General features: G+C 40.8%; 1 protein-coding gene across 1 annotated transcript in view; it reads left to right on the top strand.

Moving 5' to 3' along the window:
* Positions 1-15,306, top strand: part of LOC307042269 (phosphofurin acidic cluster sorting protein 2) — a gene marked incomplete at its 5' end in the record, with an annotated part of 58,445 nt that overhangs the window by 7,151 nt on the left and 35,988 nt on the right. Inside the window, 1 exon segment of the mRNA XM_079686065.1 lies at positions 12,983-13,070. Within this exon segment, the coding sequence (XP_079542191.1) occupies positions 12,983-13,070 (88 nt within the window).

The following is a 15,306-nucleotide window of genomic DNA, read 5'->3' as shown; positions in this document are numbered from 1 at the left end:
AAATGCTGTTCACACACTCTGCTAAGAGTAGACCAATCAGCACCCTCGCTCCCCTCTTTTCCACGTTCACTCCCACCGCCTGAAATGTGTCAAAATTCTCTTGGTTTCCTTCCCTGCCTTCCTGGAGGAGGAGGAATTTCCTTGGGAAACATTTCACATTCCTGGCGACTACAGAACCGCTGGTGCCGCCGAAGCTGGGCTTGCTTTGCATTGCTGTCAGCCCCCCCCCCCCCCCCCCCCCCCCCCCTCCTTCTGTACTCTGGTGTTGACCAACAACCTGTTCTCTGGAAGGGAGGGGTGAATGTGGATTGCCCACCCGGTTGAAATGTTTTGCTGACCTGGCTCTGCGCTTCACAGTGAATGTGCTGAATGCTCATGTTGAATTCCTCACAAACGGAAGAAAGGTTTTTTTCCCCCTGCCTGGACCTCCGAATTGGAAAAAGGCCAGATTTGTGTGTGGGTGGATACCAGGGTCTCTGCAAGTAAAGAGATCCAACATCCTGATCCAACAAGTGAGGCAAGGGAAACTGTCCTCTGACACTGGGAGGATCCTGTCAAAATAATCGCTTTGGGGACAACATCTCTCAACTCATTTCTCTCTTGTTCTTGCTTTACTTATTTCCCACCTCTCCCATTCAGGCATTTCCTGAGCTGTACGTGCCAGCAGTAACACAGAGGCCATTATTTCAGATATAAAACTCTGCAGAGTGGATGAAGGAGAGCATATGACACATAATTGAAAAACATGATTTTTTTTAATGGCAGTGAGAGAGTTGCTGAATTATAGCTGAGTCTACTCTTGTTTACAAACACAGTAAGGAGTAGGTTACTAAATTATTCAAATGTAATGGTTAAAAACTAGTCCCAGGGTCTCACTGCTGCGCTCATAAACCCAATGGAAATGCTTGTCTTGTCTTGGCTAAATAATATCCTGAGAAAATAATCAACACTTGGCAGTCTGGGAGAGGACATGACAGTCCCCGGAGTGTCACCTCTCAAATAGCATTGAGGCTGAGGCCCTTCATTTGTCTAATCGCAGATTAAAGAGTGTGTACTGTCTGCAGTCCACTCTCTGTCTATGTTCTTAATAAGCCTGCACTACTATTGCGCAACTTGTCTCTTCTTCTGTGCAAAAACTCAAAGGGTTCTGATGGTTTTATGGACAGAAATTAGGACCCAGTTCTGGAAAATAAATAAATCCAATAGATATGTCACATATTTGGTCTAAGCCTGGGATTTAGGGCTTGGGGATACTTTTTTTGGTGAAGACTAGAGGGAAATGTTTTTCAGTCTTGCCACGCGAAAAAGGAACTTAAGAGTATACAAATATATTTTGACTCTCAGTTGGGAACATCCTGTTATCATGCTGTTTGTCTCACACTGGTTAACTGTTGGATATTACTAATTCATAGTGGGGCCTGTCTTTAAATATTAGAAAGAGGAAATGTTTTTCTTTAGATCTATTGCAAATTCTCTCGCCGTGAGTACTGATTAAGGAATCATGTCTCTTCTTTTCAGTCAAGTTTCTTTTCAGAAGAAAACTGTCCATCTCCACAGCGGAACTTTTTTCCCATTGTGGTGTGTTTGTTATTTGGCAGCACACTGTTAGCTTTGTCATTACTCTGGCTTAATTAGCTTCACCTAGAATAACTGCTGCATGGATACAGAGAAAAGCAAAGGTCTGTGTACGGGAACTATGGAGAAACTGGAGCTGGGATGCATTCAGCATATTAGTCATTTGGACATAGTAAACCACGGGCGATTGACCGGGAGGAGTGGTCCGAAAGCGCATGTTGGCTGCTATGGTTCTACTCAAATAATAGTGCCAAAACGGTGTAATTGTATGCATCAGCCTTTGTCAGCAGCATTTTTTTGTTGATGTTACAACAATAGACGCACGTGGCAACATATTGCTTGTTTTTTAAGTTTTTCTCTTGGGAAGTATTTTAAGAACTAAAGCGGAATCAAATGTGCTGATGCTGACTGTATTGATTGCACAGTTCCCAGTTCACAGTGTCCCTTCATTATTCTTTCTGGAAGTGTTGTCTACATTGCAGAAAATAGTTGCGAGTCAGAGTACAGTCATGGAAGACCTGTTTGTCATATACAGTACAGCTAGAATCAATAGTAACACACATTGTTTTTACTTTTCTTCTTAAAGCTATATTTTCTCATCATGATCCCTCATACCAGTATCATGTGCAGTCACATTTGTACCATTCATCCACACGTTTCTTTTACAAGCAGATGAGTCTGCGTTGTCAGGTCTGTTTTTTATAAAATATTTGATCAATAATGAGAGCAAGAAGTCGGATATGACCGCGGTGGCTTTACGAGTTAAAGGGCAAACTTAATCCTGTCGGGTGCTAATCAGGCGCACCATATGGCCGCATGAAATATGAATAGCAAAACTGCATTGAATTGTTGGATGAAATGTCAGCAAAGTGACAATTAAACTCAAAGGCAACTGCTTTTTTTGCTCAGTCTCCCACCTTCTCACAGGGTAAAGGAGATAAGTAAAGTCTTACGCTGGCTCAAAGATTATATTTAACTAGATTTAAGATGATATTTAATTCTGATGTGTATAAAACTACCCAGGGTCCCCATGACAGGCTTTCCTCAACATAGTTTTCTTGCATTTTCATTATTTTCTAATACACACCATCCATCAAAGATGTTTTAAGATTAAATCCTTTTCAGCAATTTTATAAAGAGCTTACGGTGCTGTTTTGCAATGCTTTATATTTTCTAGCAAGTATAGCAGCACTGTTATGACTTAAATAATAATTTAAGTTCTTCTGCTCAATATTCAAGCTAAACTTGTTTTATATTGAATCCATATCAAGCAACATATTTACATTGACAGGAAACTACCTTCCCATGAATAGTGTGGTTAGACTTTATAACCCTCTAAATAAAAAGTCATGTTTCCTGTTGTAACACTGGTGCTTTTTTCCACACTTACTTTGCGTTCCAGTTGGATTTCCCAGGTCACTATAGGCTAGACTGAGAGATTGTTTTAAACAAGGCTTTGCTCCTGAGCGTTTGATCCTCCTGGTAGACTGCTGGCAAAGAAAGATTCCTGCAAGTCCGCCCATTCACCTTAATGGGATTTTAAAGCTCATAACCTTGTCAGAGGCTGTGACCCTGACAGGATTCCACTGCATTGTGTTTACTGATTCCTGTAGATTCATTATGAAGTCACTGAATGCAGCATAGTAGTAGTATAGTAGTTCAACCGGTCATTGTTTTATGCATGCTAGGGAGAAATCTTGTTTTGATGTACTGCAGCTGATCTTGTCATGGTGTCTCCCTCTGGCTCTACTTTGCCTGTAAACATGCCATGTCTGGCAACTACAAACATGGGCCTGCTGACCTCATCAGTTTGTGGTCAGGCCTGAACAAAAGACCTGTTTAGCTCTGCGAAAAGTGCAACAAAGGATGACAGCCATGCACAGAGGTCCTGAAAATGATTATGAGATCACTGAGGTTGATGAATGTAGCACAGGGTCATTATTGGAATCGAATAGGCTGCAGAGTTGCGAAAGTAGCAAATGGTATTCTGATGAACCTCAGTGGGATCATGTGAATGTTAGAACACGTTGTCTGTTAATCTGCCTGTGCCAGTAGAACAAGGGGACTTATTCTAGAGCATGTGTTCAACTTGATGGAACATGTGGACAGGTTTACCCCAGCCTTTTGTTTCCTGGTGTCATCAAAGGGCAAGCTCTTTTATTATTTTATTTCCTCATTCAAGCCTCGTTTTTTTGTCCCATATTTCTCAATAGGAAACATACACAACTTGCTAACACTCCCTCCTTCATCATCAGAGAAAAGTCGTCTACCGAACCACCCACTCAGAGTACTGGTCAAACCTCTGATTCACTCTTCACAGACATGCATCTTTTTTATCAAATGGGCGCTTGAGGGAGAGCTTAAATCACTAAACTCAAATACAATTCTGCACTGACAACGATTCTTTACGTAGTATTACGGTAATTTGCCGGTAATCCCAACAACAGTCAGATTCTGCCACAGCTTTGGGGAGCCTCTTGACTTCAGAGTTCAAAAAGACCATATTACAGAGTATTATGGCAGATTTGCTATAACGCCCTCATAACTTGCATTCTATGAAACAACCGGTTTATCTGCTTCCCAATCAATTTTTTATTTCGCAACCCATCCCTCAGGGTGGTTTCATGCCTGAGTGATGACACCTGTCCTGCCTTCCCAATGCACCAAATCGCTCCATGGCGGCTCATGTGTCTGCACCAGCTGGCTCAACAAAGCTATAATCCACCCTAGCAATGACTTGACAAAACTGTATGTTGATGGGGGATATTATATTATGGCTGAACGGATGTTGTCTGGCTGCTTCTTAATAATTACCTGAGCCAGTTGGATCGATTACTGCCAGCATCATTTATTCATCGTCCTATAAAAATGACTTCTGATACAGTGAGTACCATAGCCTATCATTTCATTATTAGACTGCAACATTAAAATATTAACTGTTATTGATTGTTCTTTGGAATACCTTTTCCAATTAAATAACTGATCTTAAAGTATTTTAAATATGAAAAATTAGTACTGAAAATGGACAGTAATGGTTTTAGATCTGTTTGCACAGTTTGTTTGTGGTTTCTCCAACAATCAAAAGATAAACAGGATTGGGGCTTGTGGTTAGATCATAAAGTTGTGCATTTAGCCGTAGCTTGGTTCAAATATGGCTGTTGGAACACTAGAATTTCCACAAAAAGGTGTCTCCCACCATGTAGATTATTCTCAAAGACGAGCTTGCGATGTTTCATCAGTTTACATTTTGTTACATTACCAGCATCAACAGTGCAATATCATCCATGGTAACTCACTTTCAAGATGAATAAGCTTTATGTACTGTATGACGGCGCTTTGACAGCCCCCTTTTTAAGCCTATAGGGGTTTAGTGTTTCACGCTCACTACATGTAAGCCTATGTCTACATAACATTGTAGGAGCTCTCTGTTTATCTTAATCGCATGATTTCTGGCCAGGCTTTGAGCTGCCATCTCATTACAAAATATGTTGCATTGTGATGTGATTAATGAGTGCACACCATCTGTCGTTTTTGCATTATAATCATTAATGCCTCATTTAAAATGTTCATCGTAGAGCGGTAGAAGATTAGAGGATACATTTGTCAGTTCTGTTTCAATTCTGACCTCTGACATTCAGCAATGTGTTGGCTTCAAAAAGTCAAAACAGTCACACCAATTGACCCCCCCGCAAGCATGTGACCTTTTTGGCATATACAGGTTACTTTCCCATCCGAAGGACTGTTTGATTTCAGCCTTGCTTGTTTTGTGTTTGGACTTTTTGTTTTTAACATGAAGTTTAACATCAAACAAACACAAAAATCACTTCCTCTTCTTCGTGCACCCTGTTGACATTCTCTTCCTCACTATGAGCTTGAAAAGATTTCAATCAAGGAATTAAAGCCCAATCAGCATATGGCCATCTGGCACACACAACCAGATATTTGGGGGTTAAATTGCTTTTGCTTGCAAGCCCAAATGCAGGCTAAGCTCTAATGGCACTTCCTACTGTGTGAAGTTGTTCAAACCGATCCATTCAGACTCTTTGTCTTCATCGCTCATAATATAGATTAGATTGAAGAAGTTAATTCCGCTGCTTCTAAATAACCTACCATTATATACTGTAACACTTCTCAGTTCTCTTGAGCTAGCTAAAAAAATGATAATGTTGGGCTTGGTTTTGTGACTTTTTCTGTTTTTAAAATATGATTGAAAGCCATGAATAAGATATCAAAAGTAAACAATGGAAACCTACAGTACATGTATTCGCCCTGAACAAATCTCGCTCATTCCACAAGCCTCCCCTTGAATAGACGTGCCTCCGTTTTTCTTGTGAGAGAATAAAATATTCACAGGAAGTAGCTTTTAGACCAGCTACTTTGACTATATTTTGCACCTAGACATGAACAAATAATAGTGTTATGAAAGGACAATGTGCTTTAGCTTTCCTCAGCAAGAGCCATGAATGGAGTGAAGCATTTTTCTTGTCGTCCGTCCGTCCCATATACAAGCCGAAAGCATACACAGCTTCCTTAAGAATTTCATGCCGAGCATTATGCTCAAGCATGCTTTATGAAAAGAATGGGACCACCTTCACATCTCAAGCAGAGAATACGAGAAATGGCACATTGAATGCACTAAAAGCAGGAAGTATTTTATGTTTTCTTCCCTTAGCTTGGAAGCCCCCCAGCACATTCCAAACATAGACAGTGTCTTTCCCATACAGCCCTCTGTTACATCACTCATCCTCCATCTTCCACTTCCCCCCTGCTTTGAGCCTCTGACAATTGCTGTGCAGTGATCCGAGGGCATGGATTTGGCAAAACATCAACTAGAATGCTGACCGGGGGGAAAAGTATCACAAAAGTGCGTTTTTGTTTAGGCACTGCAGCGTATCATTTATTTGAAAGGGTTGTTGGCCCTTCTGTTGGTGGCATGCACATGGTCCATATTGGCATGGTATACTTTTTTAATGGTGTTAAGATCACTGCTTTCCAAATGAGAACATAAGTATTGACAGTCACTTTGTGTTAGCAGCTGTATCTCTACTTAAGGCTCTGACTACTGTAGCCGCGGCCTCTTTGTAGGCTCTTAAACCTGAGTGTGTTTCAATCACAAGTCATTTGAGAAGCCCCTGTCACTGGAGTGGTCCAGAAATAGTGTAGAGATAGCAGCCACATGTACTCGTACACACCAGCATATCTCGGACTAATGGCTTTTGAAGGATGTTGTGCATAAGGGATCCGGGCTGTTTGTTGACACCAGTGCAGAAACACTCCTGAGTGGTGATGTTATATAACTGTAATAAATAATGTTTTAGTTTTTTATCTAGTTATGTGGAGTTTTTGAAACTATTCTAATCCAACGTTTTGTCAACTGGATTGAAGCTGTTTGATTTCCACAAGGAATTATCATTCTGGGAACATTACATATTTATAGATCCAACAGTTTTTATTTTTATATCACAAAAGAAAGATCTGAATGTGAATATTCTCTTTTTGTTCCGTCATGAAAGCAAGCATCGACATAGGAAAAGCTTTGTGCTGTGGTTGCGTAAGACTTTCTCTTTGACCGTCATTTTGACAGACATTGTTGTCAAAATCCATCTGTTAATATTCCTGATTTAATATTTGCTTCCATTGGACTCCTTTTTTTACTTCAGGAACATAGTGACATCACTACGTAACACTTGAGCTTCAATCGGCTAGCACTCCAACACATTGTAATTCATAGGTTAATGGGCGGGACATCTCTAAGCGGTTGACCATCACAACATAGCTAACCAATCAGAGCAGACTGGGCTCTGGTTTCAGACAGAGGGTGAAAAGAGGTGCTGCAGCACAGACAGTATGAGGAAAATAAAGAGCTTTTTGAACATTAAAGCATGGAGACATGTCACAGTAGAGGCACAATATACATATATGAAATTGAAAATGATCACATATGTCCTCTTTGAATGATTATTCCCTCATATGCCTTCAGTGACATATTTTGTATCAGACCATCTTTCCCTGGTGCAGAGTCATTGGAGTTGATTTCAAGTTGGGGGTTTACATTTTATAAATGCCTTTTTTAATGTCAGTGTAATACAAACTCAGTCTCCTGTCACATAAGCAGTCTCCAGACAGGCATTTCACTTCACCAAGCTCAAAGTAGCGAGTGGCCGAATCCTGGTGTCGTGCCAGGAGTTCTCTTTGAGACCTGACTCCAGAGGTGTGTGTGTGTGTGTGTGTGTGTGTGTGTGTGTGTGTGTGTGTGTGTGTGTGTGTGTGTGTGTGTGTGTGTGTGTGTGTGTGTGTGTGTGTGTGTGTGTGTGTGTGTGTGTGTGTGTGTGTGTGTGTGTGTGTGTGTGTGTGTGTGTGTGTGTGTGTGTGTGTGTGTGTGTGTGTGTGTGTGTGTGTGTGTGTGTGTGTGTGTGTGTGTGTGTGTGTGTGTGTGTGTGTGTGTGTGTGTGTGTGTGTGTGTGTGTGTGTGTGTGTGTGTGTGTGTGTGGACTCATGGGAGGGTGAGGTCAGAGAGGGGCTAACTAAAAGGATTATTTGATGTACTGTGTGTGTGCCCTGACTTCCACCCTGCTGTCCATCTTTAATCTACCTCCCACAATTGATTTGGTTACCTCTGAAGTTCCAGGCTCACTGCAATACAGATGGGCCAAGTTATTCAGTCTGCGCTGGAAGGGAGAAAGAGAGACATGGTGACATGACTGTCTCCTGATTCAGCTGTTAAACACCAGTGTGTATGTAGGTGTAGTTCCCCATGTGTGTCATACAGTATTTTCAGCCTCTGTTTGTCTCTGGTATCGAGTTGATCGTTAGACTCAGGTGATGAAGTGTTAAGGTCCCTGGAACTGTGAAAGCTTCATACATTTGTAACCTCTCCTGAAGTCTCCTTGTCATTGCTGCAGAGTAAATGGATGAAGCAGCCGAGAGCAGATAATCCACCATGCCATTAACCCACAATCACAGGCCTCTTATCTAAAGCCAAATATTTGACCACGGCTGTTTGAGTGTGCTGCCTGATAAGTTGTTTTGTTTGTCCAGGACAGTCAAAAGCGAGCAGATTTGAGTGTAGCCTCAAGCGATCTGTCTTTCATAAAACTGTGAATTCAGCAGAATCTCTCAATTTCTGTTCTGGCCAATAATATATTTAATGATGATTTTTAAAAGGTTTAGGCCAATATTTACTCCCTTCAAACCTAACTGACTGCACTAAAAACAATTGTTACGATGTCCTGGCTTTTTCGTATTATTATTTACTAGGGCCGGGACTTTAACGCGTTAATTAAGATTAATTAATTACAGATTGCATCGTCTGACACAACATATGAGCTGCCATGCAGAAAGACAGTGACAAAAAGAATCCAGCAGCTTTATGACAATGAAAAGGAAGATAAAGAGAATTTATTGGAGAAAGCCGAATGTGTTGCCCTGACTGGGGATCATTGGACCTCGGTAAGCAATTCAAATTACCTCTGTGTGACGGCACACTTTATTGACATCTTCTCACTGTTCTCAGGTCAAATATTTATATGTGATTAAAAATGCGATTAATTTCGATTAATTAATTACAAAACCTCTAATTAATTAGATTAATTTTTTTAATCGAGTCCCGGCCCTATTATTTACTCCATAGGGCTTCACTTGTCAACGTATCACACTGCTTGTTTATAGTGTATATAGTTAGCCTATAATAATCTACTGACGCGTAGGTAAACAAAACAAAGAATATACTGTCTTTTTGCTATGTGGAATTCATTATTCAAATCCATGTCCTTGTCCCTTTAGCATTCCGTATAATCTTAACTGGGCAAACGGCCTTGTAATATAATGGCATTGCTTTGCTTTAGAGGCCTGAAAGGTCAACAGTTAATGAGGGTACAGTGAGTGACTGGGACGCACTAATAGGCTTTGATGGAGCGGCACTAGTCTTGCTGCTGTGAGTGATGCCATATAGGCTAAAGCTATTATCTGCAGAGTGCTCAGGCACCTGCTGGGAACCCTGCGTCTCAAGCAGTCAATAACTCTTCATTTTCAGATGATATGACACTTCGTTGTTTTATGTGTCCATGTCAGTAATGGAAGATGTCACCTAGAAAAAGATTTGCACATTTACCATAATTGGATCATGATTATTTATTCCTTCCCGTGTAGTCGTTTTGTCCTCAACCTGTGACACAATTTGAACTCGAAATTATGATTCCACTCACTGTTGTTGAAGGTTGAAAGGAAGCTGAGTATTAGTCCTGCCCTTTATAATAAGAAAGATCAGCAGAATATCAAGTGAAATAATAGTGATGCTGCGGTAAAATGTCCCCTGTGACTGCAACATTCTAAATGCTGATGCATCAATATGTGAACAGCCTTTAATTTATATGCAATTGGGTTGTTTACCTCACTTCGTTCACAAGATATCTACAGGGAGCTAAGATGATGAATGGGAAAGGGAAAAAAACAAAGTTCTGATTTAGAAATATGTTATTTTTGTCATTGCTGTTCCCTATTTTCCCCGATTCATGTAATATTTATTCAGTCAAATATAATATAATTTTCCCTCTTTCAGTCTGAAACTATTATTTTAATGAAGACATCTGAGAAATGTAAAGGGAACATGCCTATTTGCAATTGAATTTAGCCTAAAATATGTTTCATCATACATTTTTAATCTCACAGTAATCAATCGGTGTAGTATAAAGTACTATATTTTCCTCTGAGATTGTGGGTATTTGAGTAAATTAACTGAATTATTTCCCAGTGATCCTGAGTAGCATCAACGCTAGCCAAAAGAACCGATGCGCTGTATACCAGGTTTCATGTGAGGATCAATAAAGTCAGTCCATAACTATGATGACCCAATCAGAAGAGGCGGGCGAAGTGTCAGCTAAACCATCGAAGCACCGAAACTGAAAGAGGGATTTCCCCCCCTTGGGCCCTTATCAACTTGGAACAGACAGAAAATGTTTCACTTATCTTTGCCTTCCACGGCCTGTTTGCAGAAATATTGAACTGGAGAGACAGCCGTATAGATTCTCCACCCACCAGGCCTACGCTATGGATTGATAACACTGTTGTGTCTTTGGCCCAGAGAGGTGTGCCGTTATCCCATCCCAGACTCTCACTGGGAATGTGGGAATTACATGAAAAAAAAGAAAAAGGATGAATGCATCTTTGGAGTGGCCTCTGCACACCCCTATTTTGATCTGGAGTCTGTGCACCGTCTATTCATTCCAACAATCCTTTCTAAAACTAAATTATCCTCGACCCGGTGTCTCGAGCTATTTTGGCACGATGAGTGCTTCTGTGTGCGACACCCGGCCCGCCACCACTGCCTCTGAGTGGGTGGCAAAGTGAACTGGCACTGGGCAGAGGCACGGGGACAGACTGGCACCAGGCCAGAACAGATGGCCACTCGTTTCACTTGCAGCAAAACAGAGTGGCGGGCAGGAGCGGAGATAACACCTCTGTCTAATAATAAAACATCCCCGGTCCCCGGTTCCCTAGGTGACCCCTTTAGTGCCTGCAGCCTTTTTTTTTTAATTACATGTGAGTCCCGGTCTACTGAGAGAGAGAGAGAGCTGTGATTGGATAGAGATGTTGTTAAAGCATCAATCCTACTTTCTGTCACACACACACCCCCCTCCCCCCTCTCTCCCTGTTACCGGTGACTCATCCTCACCATAAGGCAAGCTCTATCCGTGCGCTACTGTCAAGATTCAACATTTAATTACTCCAGCTTCAAAGATATTCAAATTTCTAAAACACACTTATTGTGCATCTGTGTGGATTGGCGACTCACGCTAAAGTGGTTCCTGTAAAATGTTGTACAGTTATGTCGTCACCAATTTAAGACCCCCCTCCCCATGGGAGATTCTACACAGGAACACCAAGTTCCTGTTGTGGAAAAGGTTATATTATCATCTTTAAAGATATATTCTGTCGGCTGCTAGGATTAACATCTCCCGGGGTCTAATGACCTTCAGCTAGCTTCCTTCCTTTCCCCCCTATGCTGTTGATGAAACCTGTGGACAAAAACATGTATGAATGCCCTTTCTTGCAATGATGGAAGATGCTTATGGGATGGCATTTATGTTAGCACATGATGATTATGATCCCTTTATGATGTCATGTGACATAAATAACATAAAATAAATTATCGACAGTTGATTCAACAAAATAAAAAATGTGAGATTTGTATCATAGGAAACACTGACTAAAAAGCAATTATCCCACATTGTATAGAAACCTGACAAATGTAATTATTGTTTATGCCCCACAATATGACTCTCTAAAAATCTCATCTTTGGCGTTTCTAAAGCTATGATTTCCGTTATGCTCTCTGTGAATCATACTTCCCTTGCAGGGAGTGTCTGAATGAAACGAAATCAGAGTGTTGCAGAGTGGCTCTAAAGGAAAGTGGGCGACTGACTGGACACTCACTGTTTGTTCGTCTTTCTTCCTCCCGTCTCTCTCCGGCTCAGACTGATCACAATTTAATGCAGCGGGACTTCTGGGAAATGTGGGTCAGGGGGAAGTCAGGGGGTTGGTTACTTTTTTTTGTCTTGCTAGAGGCACATTAGTTGGGGGGGGGGGGGTAGATGGAAGGAAAAGGGGGTTTAAAGGTCACAAAATGATGTAGGTCCATGAAAGAGGCGTGGAATTGAGCTTATGTATGTTTGTACACTTCTTGTATTGCTCAGTTGTTGTTGTTGTTGTTTTATATCGGCCTTTGTGTTCTGAAAAACGGGCCGAGCCTTAGAGGGGTCTACAGGGACCCTCTGACCTACATGTGATTAAAAACAGTAAATTATACTGAACATGCACTTCTTCGTGCATGCTGGATTCAAGTAAGACAGCTAAAAAAAAAAGAGCTTTACAATTCTTGATATAGGTATATCTTTCTTACTTGTTTAATTTAATATTGAACAGATGGCGGCGAGTCCCATCTGTGTTCAACATGTTAGTGTGTAGCAGGAAGGAGGAACAGGGCTGAATGAAAACATTTCAATGCACAACCACGGCTTTTCAAAGCGTCTGTGCCGTGTCACCTTCCATGAAGAATTCGCCCATAAAGCTGACAACATGAATCCTGATTTAGTAGCACTTTGGTGCACCATTCCCTAAAGAAAAGTCGTAGATTTGATCCATAATGAAGAGGGACACCAAGCTGAATAAAGAAAGGGTTTTATTACGGAGTTGCTCTCCCGTTTGTTCACTCACTTTCTTGGCAGCCATTGAAGATTCCTGGAAGCTGCCTATTGCTATTATCATACATGCTGACTAAAGTAAAAGTAGGAACCTTTGTAGGTGCTGCTTTGTCAGCCATGCTCTTCATCCCTAGAGGATGTCATGAAGGTGTGCTAACACTGTGTTCGTCATGCCACTAATCTGTTTCCTTTCTGTGTGTTTTCCACAGGCTCTGCAGCCTCACGCTGAAGAAGCTGGTCGTCCTCAAAGAGCTGGATAAAGAGCTGAACTCCCTTTCTATTGCCGTCAAAATCCAGGTGGGTGGGTTAATCTCCCGTGTGCGATGCGAGTAACGCGCTCAATTGTGAAACATTTGATAGCGGCTTGTCACGCTCCAGATACTGCGACTCACATGTCCCTCAATTCTTTGCCCGCGCTGTGCTCTGTTGAGCGTAATCACAAAGCCTAGTCTGGGACATGCTACTAATCCTGCAAATTGATAAAAACCTCCTGAGCTGAACATGATGCTCGTGAGTCACATCCACTCAGGTGCTTCAGATGACAGACTAGCATTAGAGTTCTAAGCAGGAGCATTAGCACCGTAAGACGGATTGTGCATCTTAAATTGATTGCTAATGCATTTTCGTATCTGCCAGTTGCAGGCCTACGTGTGCTGCATAGTTTTACGATTGTAATTTTCAAACTGTATCTTGCAATCGGTATGGTTGTCACATTGCCTCCCATTTTGAATCCTATAATGAAAAATAATTCATATTGTCAGGTGAGACCCTACAGGTAAAAAAGAACATCTTTAAATATGCAAATGTGGTCTCCTTAAACGATTTATATTTTTCAAAATCTTCATACATTCCATGATCAGTAATTTTGTTGACAAATTAAAGTCATTGTTCTCACAGAGTGAATTTGGGACATCCATTTGTATCCCACCAAAATACTGTCATTACAGCAGCCATTAAACAAATCATTATTTATTATTATATTTGATTAGAGGCAAAGCAAGTTTATTTATATAGCACCTTTCAACACAAGGAAATTCAAAGTGCTTTACAAAAATGAAAGACATTAAGAAAATGGTATTTAAAAACAGTCATTAAAAAGCAAAGAAAAAAAATAATATTAAAAGAAAAAATACATGAATAAAAGTTACTGTGCAGTTTAAGATATGAATAGTTCAATTAAAAGCAGCGGCAAAAAGAAAGTATTTTTTCTAATAAAATTAGAGTTTTTCATTGATATCTTTCGGTGACTTTAAAAGGAAATCTACAGATGCATTTAGAAAAAGTGTTTAAAAATAAACATCAAAATGTGTATTTTGGGCATTTTCTTTCCAGTAGCAGGAAGGAAGACTGGTTATGAAAGCAAAATAACCCCAATACTGACATTTTAGGTCTGGCCAATAAACCCAATCTATATAATTAACAGCAAGAAACAGCAGTTGGCAGGTTACGAGACTGATAGTGTATGTTCATGTTTCAATCTGTGACCATCTGCTCTGGCTTGTGAGTGTGAACAACCCAGTTCCTTTTACAGCACTGTAGCTGCACCGCTCAGTAAACAAGCCAACACTTTGTTTGCTTTCTGCAGTACAATTACAACTTACTCCTTTCTTACTGCAGAGTTACAGGATGATCATTGCTTTTGAAAAGGTGTCAATAACGTAACATCTTCTGAGAATAATGCCTGGTTTGACTGACGTGAATTCACCGATATATTGTGGCATATTATGCACCACAATGGTTTAGATCATAGACTCTCTGTACAACCCTGCATGACGTCTGCAGACAGGCCTCACAGTGTGAAAACACACTCTCTCAGCAGTGAGCCTAGAAGTGGTTTTAAAGATGATGGTCCACTGCTTCTGAGAAAGAACCAAGACCTTAAGTGTAGACGCACGTACAAACTCACTGCCCTGAGGTGGCCTTGTGGGAAAATGTCTCAAAGGGAAAAGTCATTCAAACTTTCTTGAATGCAGTTCCACAGAAAAAGAGAAAATTAAAGCAAAGGAGAGAAGAGAGCTTTCTTTGTCTGTAACTTCTACCTAAGAGATCCTGAGCCACATCAAAATAACTCTGAGAAAACTTTTCATACCCACGCACATTAAAGAGAAGCTACTGTTGTATTTTTCACATGCTTTTTTATACGCTCCACTTCTCATGCACAAATTCCAGCTTTTCTAAGTAGGAATGTGCCACCTGTGTCGTGTCTCTGTGAACCCATCATGTTTGAGGCATCCACACAAGGAAATGTTTATACCACCAGTGAGTAGGGCTGTGCAATTAATCGTATTTTAATCTCAATTACGATTTTGGCTTGCAACGATTATGAAAACAACCTAATCGAAAAAAAACCCGATTATTTTCTGCATTCCCTTTCGCAATGATGCTCTCATTTTGTCTTGCGTTATACATCCTTCCCGCGCGTGCGCTTTCGCCCCTCCCTAAAAGCCCTCTCGGCCAGGTTGTGTTGTGACTGCAGTCTGTTTAATAAATCCATATAAACACGTTAAAAGGGAAGCTTTAGTTGCCGTGTCTT

This window comes from Notothenia rossii, assembly GCF_949606895.1.
Source record: "Notothenia rossii genome assembly, chromosome: 6".
Lineage (NCBI taxonomy): Eukaryota > Metazoa > Chordata > Actinopteri > Perciformes > Nototheniidae > Notothenia > Notothenia rossii.
This window is presented reverse-complemented; position numbering and strand designations above follow the sequence as displayed.